Raw genomic sequence first — 15,288 nt, forward strand, 5'->3', positions numbered from 1 at the left:
CTACTGCGGCTCTTTGAAGCATCATGCTAAAGAAGATCGTAAAGAGAGTTGGCGCGAGAACGCAGCCTTGCTTTACACCTGTGCCTATTGGGAAGGGCTCCGAGAGGTCGTTGCAGTGTCTGACTTGGCCTCGCTGGTCTTCGTGTAGCTGGATGATCATGCTGAGGAACCTTGGGGGACATCCTAAACGTTCCAAGATTTGCCACAGGCCTTTCCTGCTAATGGTATCGAAAGCTTTGGTAAGGTCGACAAAAGTCACATACAGACCCTTGTTCTGTTCCCTGCATTTCTCTTGGAGCTGCCTGAGAACAAATACCATGTCGGTGGTGCTCCTGTTAGCTCTGAAGCCGCACTGGCTCTCTGGGAGGAGTTCTTCTGCAATGGTGGGCACCAGTCTGTTCAGGAGTATTCTGGCAAGGATTTTGCCTGCGATGGAGAGCAGGGTTATCCCCCGGTAGTTGGAGCAGTCTGACTTTTCCCCTTTGTTCTTGTATAGGGTGATGATGATTGCATCGTGAAAGTCCTGTGGTAATTTGCCTTGTTCCCAGCAGGTGACAAGTACTTTGTGAAGTGAGCTATGTAGTACTGTGCCCCCATGCTTCCAGATCTCTGGTGGAATTCCATCAACTCCTGCTGCCTTGCCACTTTTCAGTTGCTTGATGGCTTTAACAGTCTCTTCTAGGGTGGGGATCTCATCCAACTCTGTTTTCACCGGTTGAAGTGGGGTGAGGTGGATTGCTGAATCTTGAACTACGCGGTTGGCACTGAAGAGAACCCGAAAATACTCCGACCACCGATTCAGTATGGATGCCTTGTCTGTGAGGAGCACTTGGCCGTCTGCACTAGGACATTCTGTCCTAGACATCAATTTAAACAACATTTTTTAAATTGTAAAAATATAGAACGGACTCATCACAGGTACTTATTCATAGTTTTATTGAGCTTGTTCATAGTTTCAAGTGCCAAGAGGAAAGCCAATCCTGCAGTCGCTATGATAGTGTTGCTTTTGGTATCGTACCGGTTGATTGAATCAGAACCATTTTTGTTGAAATAGTGGTAGACGACTCCTTGAAGAAATCCCTTGGCACCTGTCGCATCAACCATCACCAGTGGTCTGACCTAGCCTCAGATCGCAAAGCATGGAGGCACACCATCCACCAGGCTGTCTCTTCTTTTGAGAACGCACGCATAGCTGGTCTTGAGGACAAAAGGAGATTGAGGAAGAATCGCACTGCTACAGCACCAACCCTAAATCAGACTTTTCCCTGCAGCCACTGTGGCCGGACCTGCCTGTCCCGCATTGGTCTTGTCAGCCACCAGCGAGCCTGCAGCAGACGTGGACTATTGCACCCCTCTTAAATCTTCGTTCGCGAAGCCAAGCCGAGAGAGAGAGAGGTAGAAACCATTCCAGCCACCATGTGCCTCCAACCACTCACGCTTCTCCACAGACAGATAGTGTGTGCTTTATAATAGTGTTTTTATATATCATCATGAACACATCAGACTACATCAAGGAGGCCCAAAGACAACTCTCAAATACTTCATTTTACAAACCACTGGACTCAGACCCCACACAGGAATACAAAAAAGAATTGAACAAGATTACAAAAGAATTACCACTGAGCATTCAGGAACAGATCCTGTCAGACACATCACAGGAACCTCGACCAGGTACTTTTTAACTTCTACCCAAAATACATAAACCAGGTAACCCGGGACGTCCCATTGTGTCGTGGATAGGAACTATCACTAAGGGGGTATCTGGATATATGGACTCTATTCTAAGACCCTATGCCAACAGTGCCCCCAGTTATGTCCGTGACACTACAGATTTTCTGAGGAAAATACAATCTTTGAACAACCTTCCAGAGAATACTATCTTAGCCACCATGGATGTAGAATCTTTGTATACCAACATCCCACATTGAGCTGAATTACCAGCTGTAAGTAATATAATCTCTGATAAAAACATAGCTGACTTTGCTACCAAACTGTGCCATTTTGTTCTCACCCATAACTACTTCAGATTTGGCAATGAACTTTTCCTACAGATCAATGGTACAGCCATGGGCACCCACAATATGCTAACATCTTTATAGCTGACTTGGAGCAGTGCTTCCTAGGCTCCCACCCACTCATACCTACCTTATACCTTCATTACATTGATGACATCTTTATGGTCTGGACACATGATAAAGAAGCCCTGGACGCATTCCATCAGACTTTTAATGACTTTCACCCCACCATCAACCTGACAATGAACCAGTCTATGCAAGAAATACATTTTCTGGACACCACTGTAAAACTAAACAATGGACACATTGATACCACTTTATACCGGAAACCTACTGACCGACAAACATACCTGCATGTCTCCAGCTATCACACCAAACGATCCATTGTATACAGCCAGGCTCTACGCTACAGCTGCATTTGCTCCAATCCTGCTGACAGAGATTCTCACCTGAGAGATCTACAACAAACCTTTTTGGAACTAAAGTACCCACCTGATGAAGTCAGGACACAGATCAACAAAGCCAGAATGATACCCAGAGAAAACCTGTTACAAGACAGACCCAAAAGAGAAAATAACAGAATACCACTAGTGGACACACACAACTTTCAACTTAAACCAGTTCAACGTATCATCAACAACTTACAACCTCTTTTGAACAGTGACAGCTCTCTTTCAAAAGCACTGGGGGGTAAACCTTTTCTTGCACACAGACAGGCCCCCAACCTCAAACTCCTCCTCACCCACAACAATACAGCATCTTATCTGAGCACGGACACCAGTACCAGAGCTTGCAATAAACCTAAGTGCCAACTTTGCTCTGTAAGCCGAAATGCCCTCAAAATGAGGTTGGGGAATTAGTCAGGTGGGTACCTGGCTCACTAGAGATCTTTTCCCTAATGTATACAAGATTAACCAACCAGAGAGTAATGCTTAAATAATGGGGACTCTAATTTAGTAAAACCAATTATAATTTATTGAGAAAAATATAGTCTTCCATACAAGATAAAAATACACATACAATCGCACATACAGTCCTAGGAAATATAGATAGATGGATAGGGGAACATAAAGGGTAGACACACAGGGTAATATTTACCCATCGTAGTCTTTGAGGAAGGCTCCAATTGGCGATGAGTGAGGGCGCGGGTAAGGGACCCGAAACTGATCAGGAATCGGGGATGGATCTATGCAGCGGAAGGTGGGATACTGACAGAAGCACACCTGTGGGTAGCTAGTCCACAGGTTATGAGGACTCTCTTGAGCCCTCAGGGGATGGGAGGTGTGAGGGAGGAGAAAGGGGAGGTTCTGCAGTGACCATAAGGGCTGGACTACTGCAGTAGCCAATAGAAAGTTCCTTGGTGGCACCTATTTGGGTACCTGCTCTTGACCAATGAACTTGCCTGGATCCTGTATACCTTCAAGAGCTTTCAGGTTGAAACAGGCCCTGGGGCGGCTCCACAGTGACAGTTAGGTAGAAGAACAGAAGTGACTACTGGGTGGGGGACACTTAAGATTAGATGGGCTTATCTAAAAAGGTGACAATAGAGAATCAAATATAGGCCTAGGTAGCACCCGGATTAGACAAAAGACTTGGCTCTGGCAGGAGATGGTCTTCCTCTTTTTCTATCTTCTTCTGGGTACGAGTCTTTGTCCAGGGTTCCGTTGGACAAAGGAAACGACAGTTGAGTTGATGGTCCATTCATTGGGCAGATGGGTTGCTTGCAGGCTAAAGGTGACATCTGGTGTGTACGTGAGCCTTCTGTTACGATGAAATGGAGTCAAGCCTGGCAGGAAGATGGCTGTGTGAGGTGTTAGCCTTCCACGGTGGATTCCATGGTCAGCACTTCATAACCGTTCACCTGGATAGCTCCTTGGTGGCGCAGTCTCTTCTGCTCCATGGCTGGCATACGCGACAACGGGAAGACGTCTGTGGTGCTAGTAGGCACTCCGTACCGGTTTAGAGTGCCTATATAACTTGTGGCTGCTTGTACACATAAGTCCCTTCTGTTCCTGGATATGTTTGCCCACACTCTCTGCCCAGACGTGTGCGAGTTCACTTCTCCAGGTGCCCTGGCAACCATACTGGTGACTACGATGTTCAGAAAGGGGGCTTTTCCTCACAGCTGCCACATACACCCAGACAACACAATTACTGTGCCTAACAACATTAACTATACCATCTCAGGCTTATTCATTTGTTCATCTTCCAACATTATATATGCCATTAAATGCCAACAATGCCCTTCAGTTCTCTACATGGGGCACACAGGACAAACCCTACGCCAAAGGATAAATGGACACAAATCTGACATTAGGAATCACAGAACTGAGAAATCTGTGGGAGAACACTTTAACCTTCCTGAGCATTCAATGGGTGACTTCAAGGTAGCTGTTTTACTGCAAAGGAACTTCAAGAACAGAATGGAGAGAGAAATTGCTGAATTACAAATTATTATGAAACTTGGAACAAACACCTCCCCAGGACTGAACAGGGATATTGGATTTGTATCTCATTACAGATGCTAAACCCACTCTCAGTGAGTATAGCTATACATCCACAGTATTCCAATGTGTTTCTCTTTTAGAATTGTGTATCAGTATAATTATTTGTATTGACATACTCAAAATAGGGATATTGGCTGTATATTTCATTACATATGCTTTACCCATTTTCACTATATTTTATTGTATTCTTTTTTCCTATGGCAAACTAGAATTATGTTTACATGTTAAAAAGTAAATTAGGTGGACAAGAACATCACTATCCAATGTATTTCTCTTTTAGCTGTATTGACACACTCAAACAGCGACTTTGGTTGCTTATCCCATTACATATATCGAACTCATCTCCCATTGTCATTGACAGACAATCTCACATTTTGACATACTACTGTTTTGTTGCTTTCGCATGCTCATGCTACTCAGATCAAAGCTTTGCTCAATTTGTTAATTTTACTGCATACTGCTGTTTTGTTGCTTTCACATGCTCATGCTACTCAGATCAAAGCTTTGCTCAATTTGTTTATTTTATTATTCTGTCATTTTACCATTTTACATTCTAAACCACTGCCTACCAGATAATTTTACTTCACTGTCATTGGTTCTTAAATCTGTACCATGTTGCATTCTGGGCCACTGCCTACCAGCTATGTATGGTTCTGCTCATTGTGCTGGATTCCTCATCTGATGAAGTGTGCTTAAGAGTACACGAAAGCTTATGTTCTAAATAAAAATGGGTTGATCTTAAAGGTGCAACTTGACTCCTGCTTTGTTCAACTGCTTCAGCCCAACACGGCTGCCCACTTGGATCAATCTACATAGCATAGAGAAGGTCAAGAAAAAGTTCCTGGCTTTAAGGGAGCTCTTAAAATGGAAATGCTTCCCCTTCAGTCTGAAGTGGCATAGTCTATATCCTGTCACCAAGTTAGGCTCAACCACAACATCAGCATCAGACCCAGATTACAGCATCTACAATGAATGAGGATCACTATCATCAAATCAAGTGAACACATCTAATGTCTGGAGCAATAATATTCAACACACACTGCACAGGGTTTGAGGAAGCCAGAATCCCTTTCCCTATCACAGAACAAAAAGAACTAAACCAAACCATGTTCTTTTAACAAGAGGAAAGCAGTACCAAGAAGCCAACCTAGTTTTATATCACATTTCACATAAACTTCATCTTTCCATCACAACTAGTTTCCTCTATTCTTAAGGAAAGGGTACAGCGCAGTATCTCCACCCAGGAGAGCCCTAGAGTAGGGGCTGCAATACAAGTGAGGAGGGCATACTGCAGGTATAGAACTTCTGCCAGTTGCGCTCTAGAGCTACCAAGAAACATGCCCAGCTCTTTCCGTCACCCAGCGTGGACCATGGTATGAAGATGGCTAACAGAGCATGAATCCCAGAAAGTCACCTGTGTTAGAGGCATGCGTAGCACTGTCAAGTGCCCCCAGATATGGCCCTAGACTACCTCTGAGCCTCTGTCCCATCACCAAAAGCCCAACCATTACATGAAAACGCGTCAGGCGTCACATCATGGGACCCCAGAGTGATCAGAACCCTGGAATGCTGCTTTCCCCCCCTTCCCACTCCCCCAGAAGCCCCGGGCATCTGAAACGCAGACTTCACGTGTAGAAGGCGCTACGACACGCAAAAGCCTAGCCTTGCACACGGATTTCCAGCGTTGCACTTCCAGCTGTCCGACTGGATCCCTAAGCGGCTGCCCAGCCTGCCGGTAGGGTCGCGCGGCCCTTGCCAAGGAATGCGCCGAAATGCTTCGCTCAGCTCTTTCAGAGGTTTCCTTCGGCTTGCAGGAAAGCAAGCACGACACGGGTACAAAGTAGCAACACCCCGCCCAACGCAGTCCTTCCAGCACCCTAGCAGAAGGGCTCCCCGCTGTTAAAGAGCGGAGAAAGGCAGCAGAAACGAGAGGAGAGCCGGGGGCTCCAGCGGGGGGGAGACGCGCGGCTCAGCCGGCCCTGGAGCAGAAGAGCCGAGCAACTTGGACGCTGCAGCCCCCCCTCTCCCCAACTGCCCGGGCATCTCTTCTTCTCTCCCTCTCCCCTTCAGTCACCTCCTGCGTGGGGTCGCTCATGGCCACGACTGGCCTGGCCGGCGGAAGCACCTCCGCCACTGCAGCCGCAGCGCTTGGCAGCTCGTCCTGCTGGATCCCCGCTTGGCTTCGACGCCGAGCCTCCATCCCCGGACCAGCCCCGCCGCCGCGCTTTAATCCCCGCCCGCACGTGACTCCGGGGAGCGGAAACGGCCCACAGGCCAGCCGAGAGGAGCGGGACGGGGGCTGGAGAGGCGGGGAGGGTTGCTCGGCCGGAGGAGTGCCCGGACCCCCGCCCTGGCCTGCGGATCCCGCTCCTTCTCGGGCTGCAGCCCGAGCCTGGAGGCATGTGGACCGCGGAGTCTGTTCCATGGGAGTTACTTCCCGATGTTCGAAGGGTTAAACCATGCAATCCGATCCTATACAGGCGGGTGTATTCAGTGCTGCCACGTAAATGCGCATAGGGTTGCAGTCCTACAGCGCAATCCTCTGTATTTTACGCGGAGCCATGGATGTAGATGGGCCAGGGTTATTCCCGAGGAACTGTACTCAACCAAAGATTCTCTGCATGGTACCCCAGAAGTAACCCCCTAGGGTTACCAGAAGTCCTCTTTTTAAACAAAACTGATGAAAATGTCCTCTTTTGGGGCTGGGAGGCTGAGCCTGTTTTGCCCTAGAATCCCTCAGTGGAGACAAGTTTCAGTTTAAATAGCAAGGGTGTTTAAAATGATATTTGTCATAGTTAGATCAGTTGTTTGAGGCAGTCAGTTGAGAAATATGTCCTCTTTTTTGTTTTTCAAAATATGGTAACCCTACTCCCCCTTCCGGTTTTCATTGCAGACAAAAACTTAGAGCAGTTCTCCCTCCCTGTTCGGGATATAAATAAAATAAATCTCTACATTCAGTTTCTGATTTATAGGGTGCTTACCCTTCCTAAACAGAGGAGCTGGACTTTATCAGCTGCATGGAATGGAAGGTTTTGGTGTTGTAAGCAGCTGTTAAAACTTCATAAGAGGAGCTCTGCTATATCAGACCAAAGTCCATTTAGTCCAACATCCTGTTTCTGAGCCGTCCTGAGTCCGCTTGCGGAGAGGGCGGGATAAAAGTTTAATGTAAATAAAAATAAATAAATAAATAAATAAAGCATCCACAGAGATGCCTCCAGGTAATCCAAAGACATGGACCCCAAGACAACAGCTCTCCCCTCCCATCATCCGGTCTTGTGAGGTAGACTGCCTCTCAACATGGATGTTCTGTTTAGCTATCCTCAGTAGAGGACATGGCTTATAGTGAATAGCTATAGAAAGGTACCTAACAGGCTTATCTTCTAGGATCCTTCTAAAAAGTGTGAAGAAGATGTTATTCCTGGGTAATCCTTTAAACACTTATTTGAAAGAAAGTTCTGTAAGGAATTGAAGTAAACATGCACAGGATACTGCAAAGGATTACATAGGATTAACATAGGATACATGGGGCTAACCAAAGGACACCAGAGGAAAGTTTTGAAGCAGCAATTCAAAAACAGCAAGAGAAAGGTGATGGCATGCAGATGTTTCACTCGATTTCCAGGCAATGGAGCACCTTTGGAATAGGGCATCTGGACATGTCTGAACTACAAACTGATTTGCAGTTTTCATGGAGAGGTGCGTGTGATGAAATGGGCCACATTCAGCAACAACAACATAATACCAACAACATAATAACATTAGATTCAGGTGAGTAGCCATGTTTGTCTGAAGCAAAAGAACAAAGTCTGAGTTCAGTGATGATGAACGTTTAATTCTGTGCATAAGCTTTTCATATGCATGTACACTTCTTCAAATACATTGAAACAAGACTGGTTAGTTGCCAGGAAATGTTCAAATTTGGTAAAGAAGCCCTGGGCATATTCCACCAGGCACTCAATGACTTTCACCCCACCATCAACCTGACAATGAACAAATCTATGCAACTGGACGCTAGTGTAAAAATACAAATTGGACACATAAAGACTACCTATACTGGAAACCTACGGACCGACAAAAATACCTGCATCGCTCCAGCTACCATCCTAAACATACCAAACAATCCATTGTATATAGCCAGGCTCTACACTAAGCCACATCTGCTTCCAATCCTACAGACAGGGATTCTCACCTGATGGATCTGCACAACAAACCTTTCTTAGAACTAAAATATCCAGAAACAGATAAAACAAAGTTATGATGCAACAGAGAAAACCTGTTGCAAGACAGGTCCAAAAGAGAGAATAACAGAACACCACTAGTGGCCACATACAGCTCTCAACTCAAAACAGTTCAACGCATCAGCAGCAGTTTACAACCTTTACTGGATAAGACAATACTCTTTCACAAATACTGGGGGGGGGGGGGGGGGACACAACTGTTTTCTTGTGCACAGGCAGCTCCCCAATCTTACCCAACTCCTCACCCACAATAATGCAACATCTAATTTGAACACGGACATTGGTACCAGAGCTTGCATTAAACCCAGATGTCTTGATGCCACATACACCCAGACAACACAATCACTGGACCTAGCAACAACTATACCATCTTAGACCCATTTACTTGCTCATCTTCTAACTTTGAATATGCCATTAAATGCCAATGCCCTTCAGTTCTTTACATAGGGCAAACAAACCCTCTGCCAAAGGATAAAGACAGAAATCTGACATCAAAAATCACAAAACTGAGAAACCTGTAGGAGAACATTTCAGCCTCCCAGGGCACTCAATGGGGAACTTCAAAGTAGCTGTTTTATTACAAAGGAATCTCAGAAACACTGAAATGGGAGGTTGCTGAATTACAAGTTATTAATTTGCATCACCCAGGACAATAGAACTCACAGGGCTTAACAGGGTTCTTACCTCACTACACATGCTAAGCCATCCAGTTCTTGCTTGTACCTGGAATCAAACTTTGTTGGTCTTAAAGGTGCCACTGGACTCAAACTTAATTTTCACATCTGTTTGTTAACTGTTTATTATCTATATGCTAATTTGCTGCAATTCACAGGTCTTACCAACTGCTTTCATCCAATCTTCACTATACTTATTGCTCAGTTACTTATACATCTTGACTCTAATTAGCCTTTCCTGGCAACTAAACCCCCGCCCCGTATGTAATGGTTGAGGAAGTCCTGTTTTAATGTATCTGAAGTGTGTGTGCACAGGAAAGCTTATACCCAGAATTAAACTTTGTTGATCTTAAAGGTGCCACTGGATCCAAACTTTATTCTATAATAATAATGCAATCCTCCACAGATGGTACTCTAATTTTTATTTTTATTTTTTTGCTATAACGTGCACTAATAACATAGCCATTCCTACATGATTACATGGTCCTGAGTGTCCAGCTCAGGGCCCAACGAAGTGTGTGTTTGTGAAATAAACAGCAGAAACACATGGAGTTAAATGAAAGGTGTGTGAAAAAATGTAAAGTAAATAAAGAGCAGATCTACTATACACAGAGGTGGCAAACCTCTCAATACCAGTACCAGGAGAAAGCAGCAGCAGGGGAGAGCCTCAGCCTCTATGCCTGGTTTTTTTGGCCCTTCAAGTCAACCGTTGGACCACTGTGTGGAACAGTATGCTGGGCCACTGGTCTGATCCAGGGGGCTACTATTTTCTTAGACGTTAAATACAGTTAACATTTTATTCTGTAATGTTGGTTTAAGTGTGTAGAGGAGACACAAGATCTGAATCATTAGCATTCCGGCATGCTTATTGAGGTCTTCTTGCTGCTCCCTTTCTGTAGCTGTTAAAAGTAGTCACATCTTGCTGTATGCCCTAGGCCTAGACATTAGTCTAAACAGTTTAGGGCTACAGAGAAGCAGGTTCAAATTGGGTAATACCTATTCTGAGTTTCCAGCTGTGAATGACTCCACAAAAGCCTGGGAAACACATATGTGCATTTATGATTCTTGCTCAATGCCACTGTGGATTGTAGGGCTGCCAATGTTCCAACCATCTTCCTTAGTTGGGTCTTTAGCAGTGGCTTGATTTGCAGACATTAGCAGGTGAAGCTTTTCATATTCAGGGCATGAAGATTATGCTCTGCTAATTGCGGCAGAGAGAACAGAAATCCAACACACAATAAATTTACTCTCAGGGCTCCATACTTTGTGTAAGCTAGTTGAACCCTGAGGTTAGAGTACATTTCTTTTACGCTAACTGCTGCTCAGGCCAAGCTATAGAGGTTGAAAAGTTGGCAGCCCTCATGGACTGTGGTTAGTGCTTGGCCGCAACTCTCAGCTTTGAAAAAGTTCATCTGCCAGTGGGGGGATTTGGCATTCAGGAAAGGGAAGTTTAGTGTTCCAGTTAGCTTAATATTGTTTCTCTAAGCAGTGCCCAAGGAATGCTGAGAAAGCATTTATCTTCCCAGGGACACACACAGAAGGAGTCTGCATGGAAAGAGGACAATATAGTTCATTCAGCTGCATTTAACGGGGGAGGGGGGGAAATCCCCCAAATGATTCAACCACTGTAGGCTCACTCCTGGTTTTGTTTTGCTTTTAGCAATATTTAAAGGAAATTGGTCAATCCCTAGTGCAGGTCTGAGTCTGGCAGGGCTGTGAATACAGCAATCTTGTATTTGCTAGTGAGGGGAAAGTTAGACACCTTAATTTCCCTCCCAGTCTCATTGTCACAAACTTCTCTAGTACCCTTACACAAACCAGAGAATAAGAGGTCTGGAATGTAGCTGTATAAATTTGCCCATCTTAAGATCATTTTATTATCATATTTCCATCAATATACCCCATAAGAACATAAGAGAAGCCATGTTGGATCAGGCCAACGGCCCATCCAGTCCAACACTCTGTCACACAGTGGCAAAAATTTTTATATATACACACACACACTGTGGCTAATAGCCACTGATGGACCTGTGCTCCTAAACTCCTCTTGAAGGTGGCTATACTTGTGGCCGCCACCACCTCCTGTGGCAGTGAATTCCACATGTTAATCACCCTTTGGGTGAAGAAGTATTTCCTTTTATCCGTTTTAACCTGTCTGCTCAGCAATTTCATCGAATGCCCACGAGTTCTTGTATTGTGAGAAAGGGAGAAAAGTACTTCTTTCTCTACTTTCTCCATCCCATGCATTATCTTGTAAACCTCTATCATGTCACCCCGCAGTGGACGTTTCTCCAAGCTAAAGAGTCCCAAGCGTTTCAACCTTTCTTCATAGGGAAAGTGCTCCAGCCCATGAGCAATGCTCTCTCTAAGCTGTGGAGTCTTGTGAGCAAAAAATTCTACTTTGTGAGCTACTGGTATTAAAGTTATGAGTGAGCAATTTGGCCACTGCATAAATTAGTTTGCTTTGGGGCCATCCTTCCCAAGCTAAGACAAAAATGTGTGAGCTGAAGGCTAAAAACCTGAGAGCTAGCTCACATTAACTCAGCTTAGAGGGAAAATTGCCACGAGCCAAATAAACATCAGCCAATTATCTTGCAGAGAAGCGGACCTACAAGCCCTTGACCATCCACCTTCTCCAGCAGGAAGTCTGCTTGGACTCTGTGAGCAGATTGTCCAGCTGCAACTCGTTCCAAAACAGCTCTGACAGAACTACAATAAAATAACACAGTGTCTGACAAAGTGGTTCATGAAAGCTTGCATATAAGGACATAAGACAAGCCTGCTGGATCAGACCAGCATCCTGTTACACACAGTGGCTAACCAGCTGGAAGACCAACAAAGGAAGCATAGAGGGCAAGGCCTTCCCCTGATGTTGCTTTCTAGCTTGGGTTGGTTTACTACCTCTGAATATGGCGACTCTTTTAGTTGCTATGACTAGTAACCACTGATAGTTCCATCATCCACGAATCTTTCTAATACCCTTTTAAAGTGGCCAGCACTATGCCTCTGGCAGCAAATTCCACAATTTAATTACTTGTTGAGTGAAAAAAAGACATGCTTTTCCCCATCTGAATCTGTTGACCATCAACTTCATTGGATGCCCCCCCCTTCTACTATTACAGGAGACGGAGGAAGCTCTCCCTCCCCCTCCATTGGTTTTATTCTCCACTCAGGTTATTTTATAACTCTCTAAAACTGAAAAATCCCATACCAGACTCTCTATCCTTTCCTCATAGAAAAGGGTTCGCCAACTCTTTGGTTGCCTTTCTCTGCACTATTTCCAGCTATGCAATATTCTTTACATAAAACTTTTACACAGGCTGTACCACTGAACTATATAAAGACAGACTACATAGTTTATTTCCAGTCCTTTCTCTAATAATTCCTAGCATGGAATGTGCCTTTTTCATTGCTGCCATACACAGAGCTGATGTATCTAGTGGTACAACAGATTTTCCCCCCTGTTCTGGCTGCAGCCCTGGGGAGATACTATTTGCCATGTTGAGGAGGATATTTGCATGTATTGATTGGCTGCATATGAATTTCCCCAGTGGGGCAAATAGTGGCTCTCCAAGGCTATTTCAGATCAGAAAAACTGCTCAGGATAAAAGACTTAAACTCCCTCTCCCCACATATTGTGGCTTGATCCATGTGCCTTGGAATTTAATTCTGAGCACAGCATTTTCAGAACACATTTGGGGAGACATGAGGACTTTATAACATCACATATGATTAATGTAGAGCCACTCTTCCATCAACACTCCTCCAGAGTAATGTGTACATTATTTCCCTGTGTACTTCTCATGCAGAAGAACTGCCTAGAACAGAAACCCATCCTGAAATGCTGGAGAGAGGCTTCTCCCAGCATGAATGTTCTACAGTGTGCACAGGGCTGCCGACAGCCTGGAGGAAGTATGTCCTACCCCTTTGATACAGGCTCAATAGGGTGCAATTTACCAGGTGATTTTATTTACCTTCATACAAGGAAAGGTTCACCTGCCCATTTCTACATATTAAGCCTCCATTAAAGGGACATGGCATTTTTTTCCAGGTTGTTGGCAGCTGTGTGAGCTGTGAGAAGCTTCTCAATGGAGAAGCTCCAAAAGCACAGTCTTACTAAGAGAAGAAGCAGAAGAGGAACTGTTATAGTATTACTTCTGCCCCATCTATAAAGTAGTCTAGTATATCACCACACCCTATGGGTAACAAAACACAAAACCTGTATTTACAACATGAAATGTGTCCTTCACATTGTTGCTGTTGGAAAAAGCTGCATGTTGTATACATGTGATATATCTTGTTATCAGGGCCATAGCCAGGATTTCGTGTTTGGTGGATTTGTTGATTGGGGGGGCCGGGAGGGCCACCCAGTTTGGCAGCCCAGGGCTCTCCGCACTGTAAGCTGCCTTGAGTCTAGGGTTGCCAAGTCCAATTTAAGAAATATCTGGGGACTTTGTGGGTGGAGCCAGGAGACTTTGGGGGCGAAGCCAGGAGACATTAGGGGTGGAGCCAAGATCAAAGCTGTGACAAGCATAATTGAACTCCAAAGGGAGTTCTGGGCATCACATTTAAAGGGACAGCACATCTTTTCAATGCCTTCCTTCCATAGGAAATAATGAAGGATACGGACACCTTCTTTTGGGGCTCACAGAATTGGACCCCCAGGTCCAATCTTTTTGAAATTTGGGAAGTATTTTGGGGAGAGGCACTAGATGCTATATGGAAAATTTGGTGCCTTTATCTCAAAAAACAGCACCCCCCCAGAGCCCTAGATACCCACGGATCAATTCTCTATTATTTTCTGAGAATAAATCTCCCTAGGGAATAACAGAGTTCCCAGCAGATATTTCCCTCCCCTCCCACCGCTTTCTGACAACCCTGAAGTGGGGGGAGGACCTCCAAACCAGGGGATCCCCTGCTCCCACCTGGGGATTGGCAACTCTACTTGAGTCCCACAAGCTAACCTCCCCTTCGCCTGGGCACTCACAGCAGCTCTGCTCCCCCGCTGGTGTAGCCATATTTGATTATTGATTAGTGTTCCCTCTAAGAGAGCCAGTTTGGTGTAGTGGTTAAGCATGCAGACTCTTATCTGTTAACTGACTATTCTTCTGGACTGTGATTATTGTACCTCTGAACTGGCTGGACTGACTGTGAGTGATCTGACTATTGGACTGTACTTGACTTATGCTTATTGCCTGAACCCTAATATAACTGTTGAACTGGCTGTCTGTGAGTCTGTATTCATTAGAACTTTAGCTGAAGCTGGGCTGACCAGAGTGCCCTACGGGACGTATTCCAGCACACTCTGTCAGGAAGGGGATGCCCGCAACATAATAACACAGAAGTGACATAATCATGTTGGGAATGCAGCCCTTCCTTTTAAATCAGGGGTGTCAAACTCATTTGTTATGAGGGCTGTATCTGACATAAATGAGACCTCGTCGTGCTGAGCCAATGCGGGTTGTGCCATGTGTGTTCCTATTTAAGATTAGATAGCAGAGATAGAAACTTTATAAAGGACACAGAAAAAAACAATTAAAGATTTTTAAAACCCCCAAATAAAACATGCTTAAAACATTAGCACACATTGGTCTTAAAGGCTTTGCTTTCTTCCATGAGACCCAGAGGAAGGTCTGGCTCTTTCCTTCCTTCCCCAGGGGTCCAGGACGAGGAGGAGCCTCATAAGAACATAAGAGAAGCCATGTTGGATTAGGTCAATGGCCCATCCAGTCCAACACTGTGTGTCACACAGTGGCCAAAAAAAACCCCAAGTGCCATCAGGAGGTTCACAAGTGGGGCTAGAAGCCCTTCCCCTTTGCCCCCCCCTCCAAGCACCAAGAATACAGAGCATCAC

General features: G+C 45.0%; 1 protein-coding gene across 1 annotated transcript in view; it reads right to left on the reverse strand.

Annotated features, from left to right (window-relative positions):
* The window catches only part of LOC132578363 (two pore calcium channel protein 1-like), a 65,273-nt gene extending 58,536 nt beyond the window's left edge, over positions 1-6,737 (reverse strand). Inside the window, exon 1 of the mRNA XM_060248311.1 lies at positions 6,597-6,737. Within this exon, the coding sequence (XP_060104294.1) occupies positions 6,597-6,722 (126 nt within the window). The 5' untranslated portion in view covers positions 6,723-6,737. The remainder of the gene's footprint in view (positions 1-6,596) is intronic.
* Between the last annotated feature and the right edge of the window lie 8,551 nt (positions 6,738-15,288).

The sequence above is a fragment of the Heteronotia binoei genome, chromosome 1, assembly GCF_032191835.1.
Source record: "Heteronotia binoei isolate CCM8104 ecotype False Entrance Well chromosome 1, APGP_CSIRO_Hbin_v1, whole genome shotgun sequence".
Taxonomy (NCBI): Eukaryota; Metazoa; Chordata; class Lepidosauria; order Squamata; family Gekkonidae; genus Heteronotia; species Heteronotia binoei.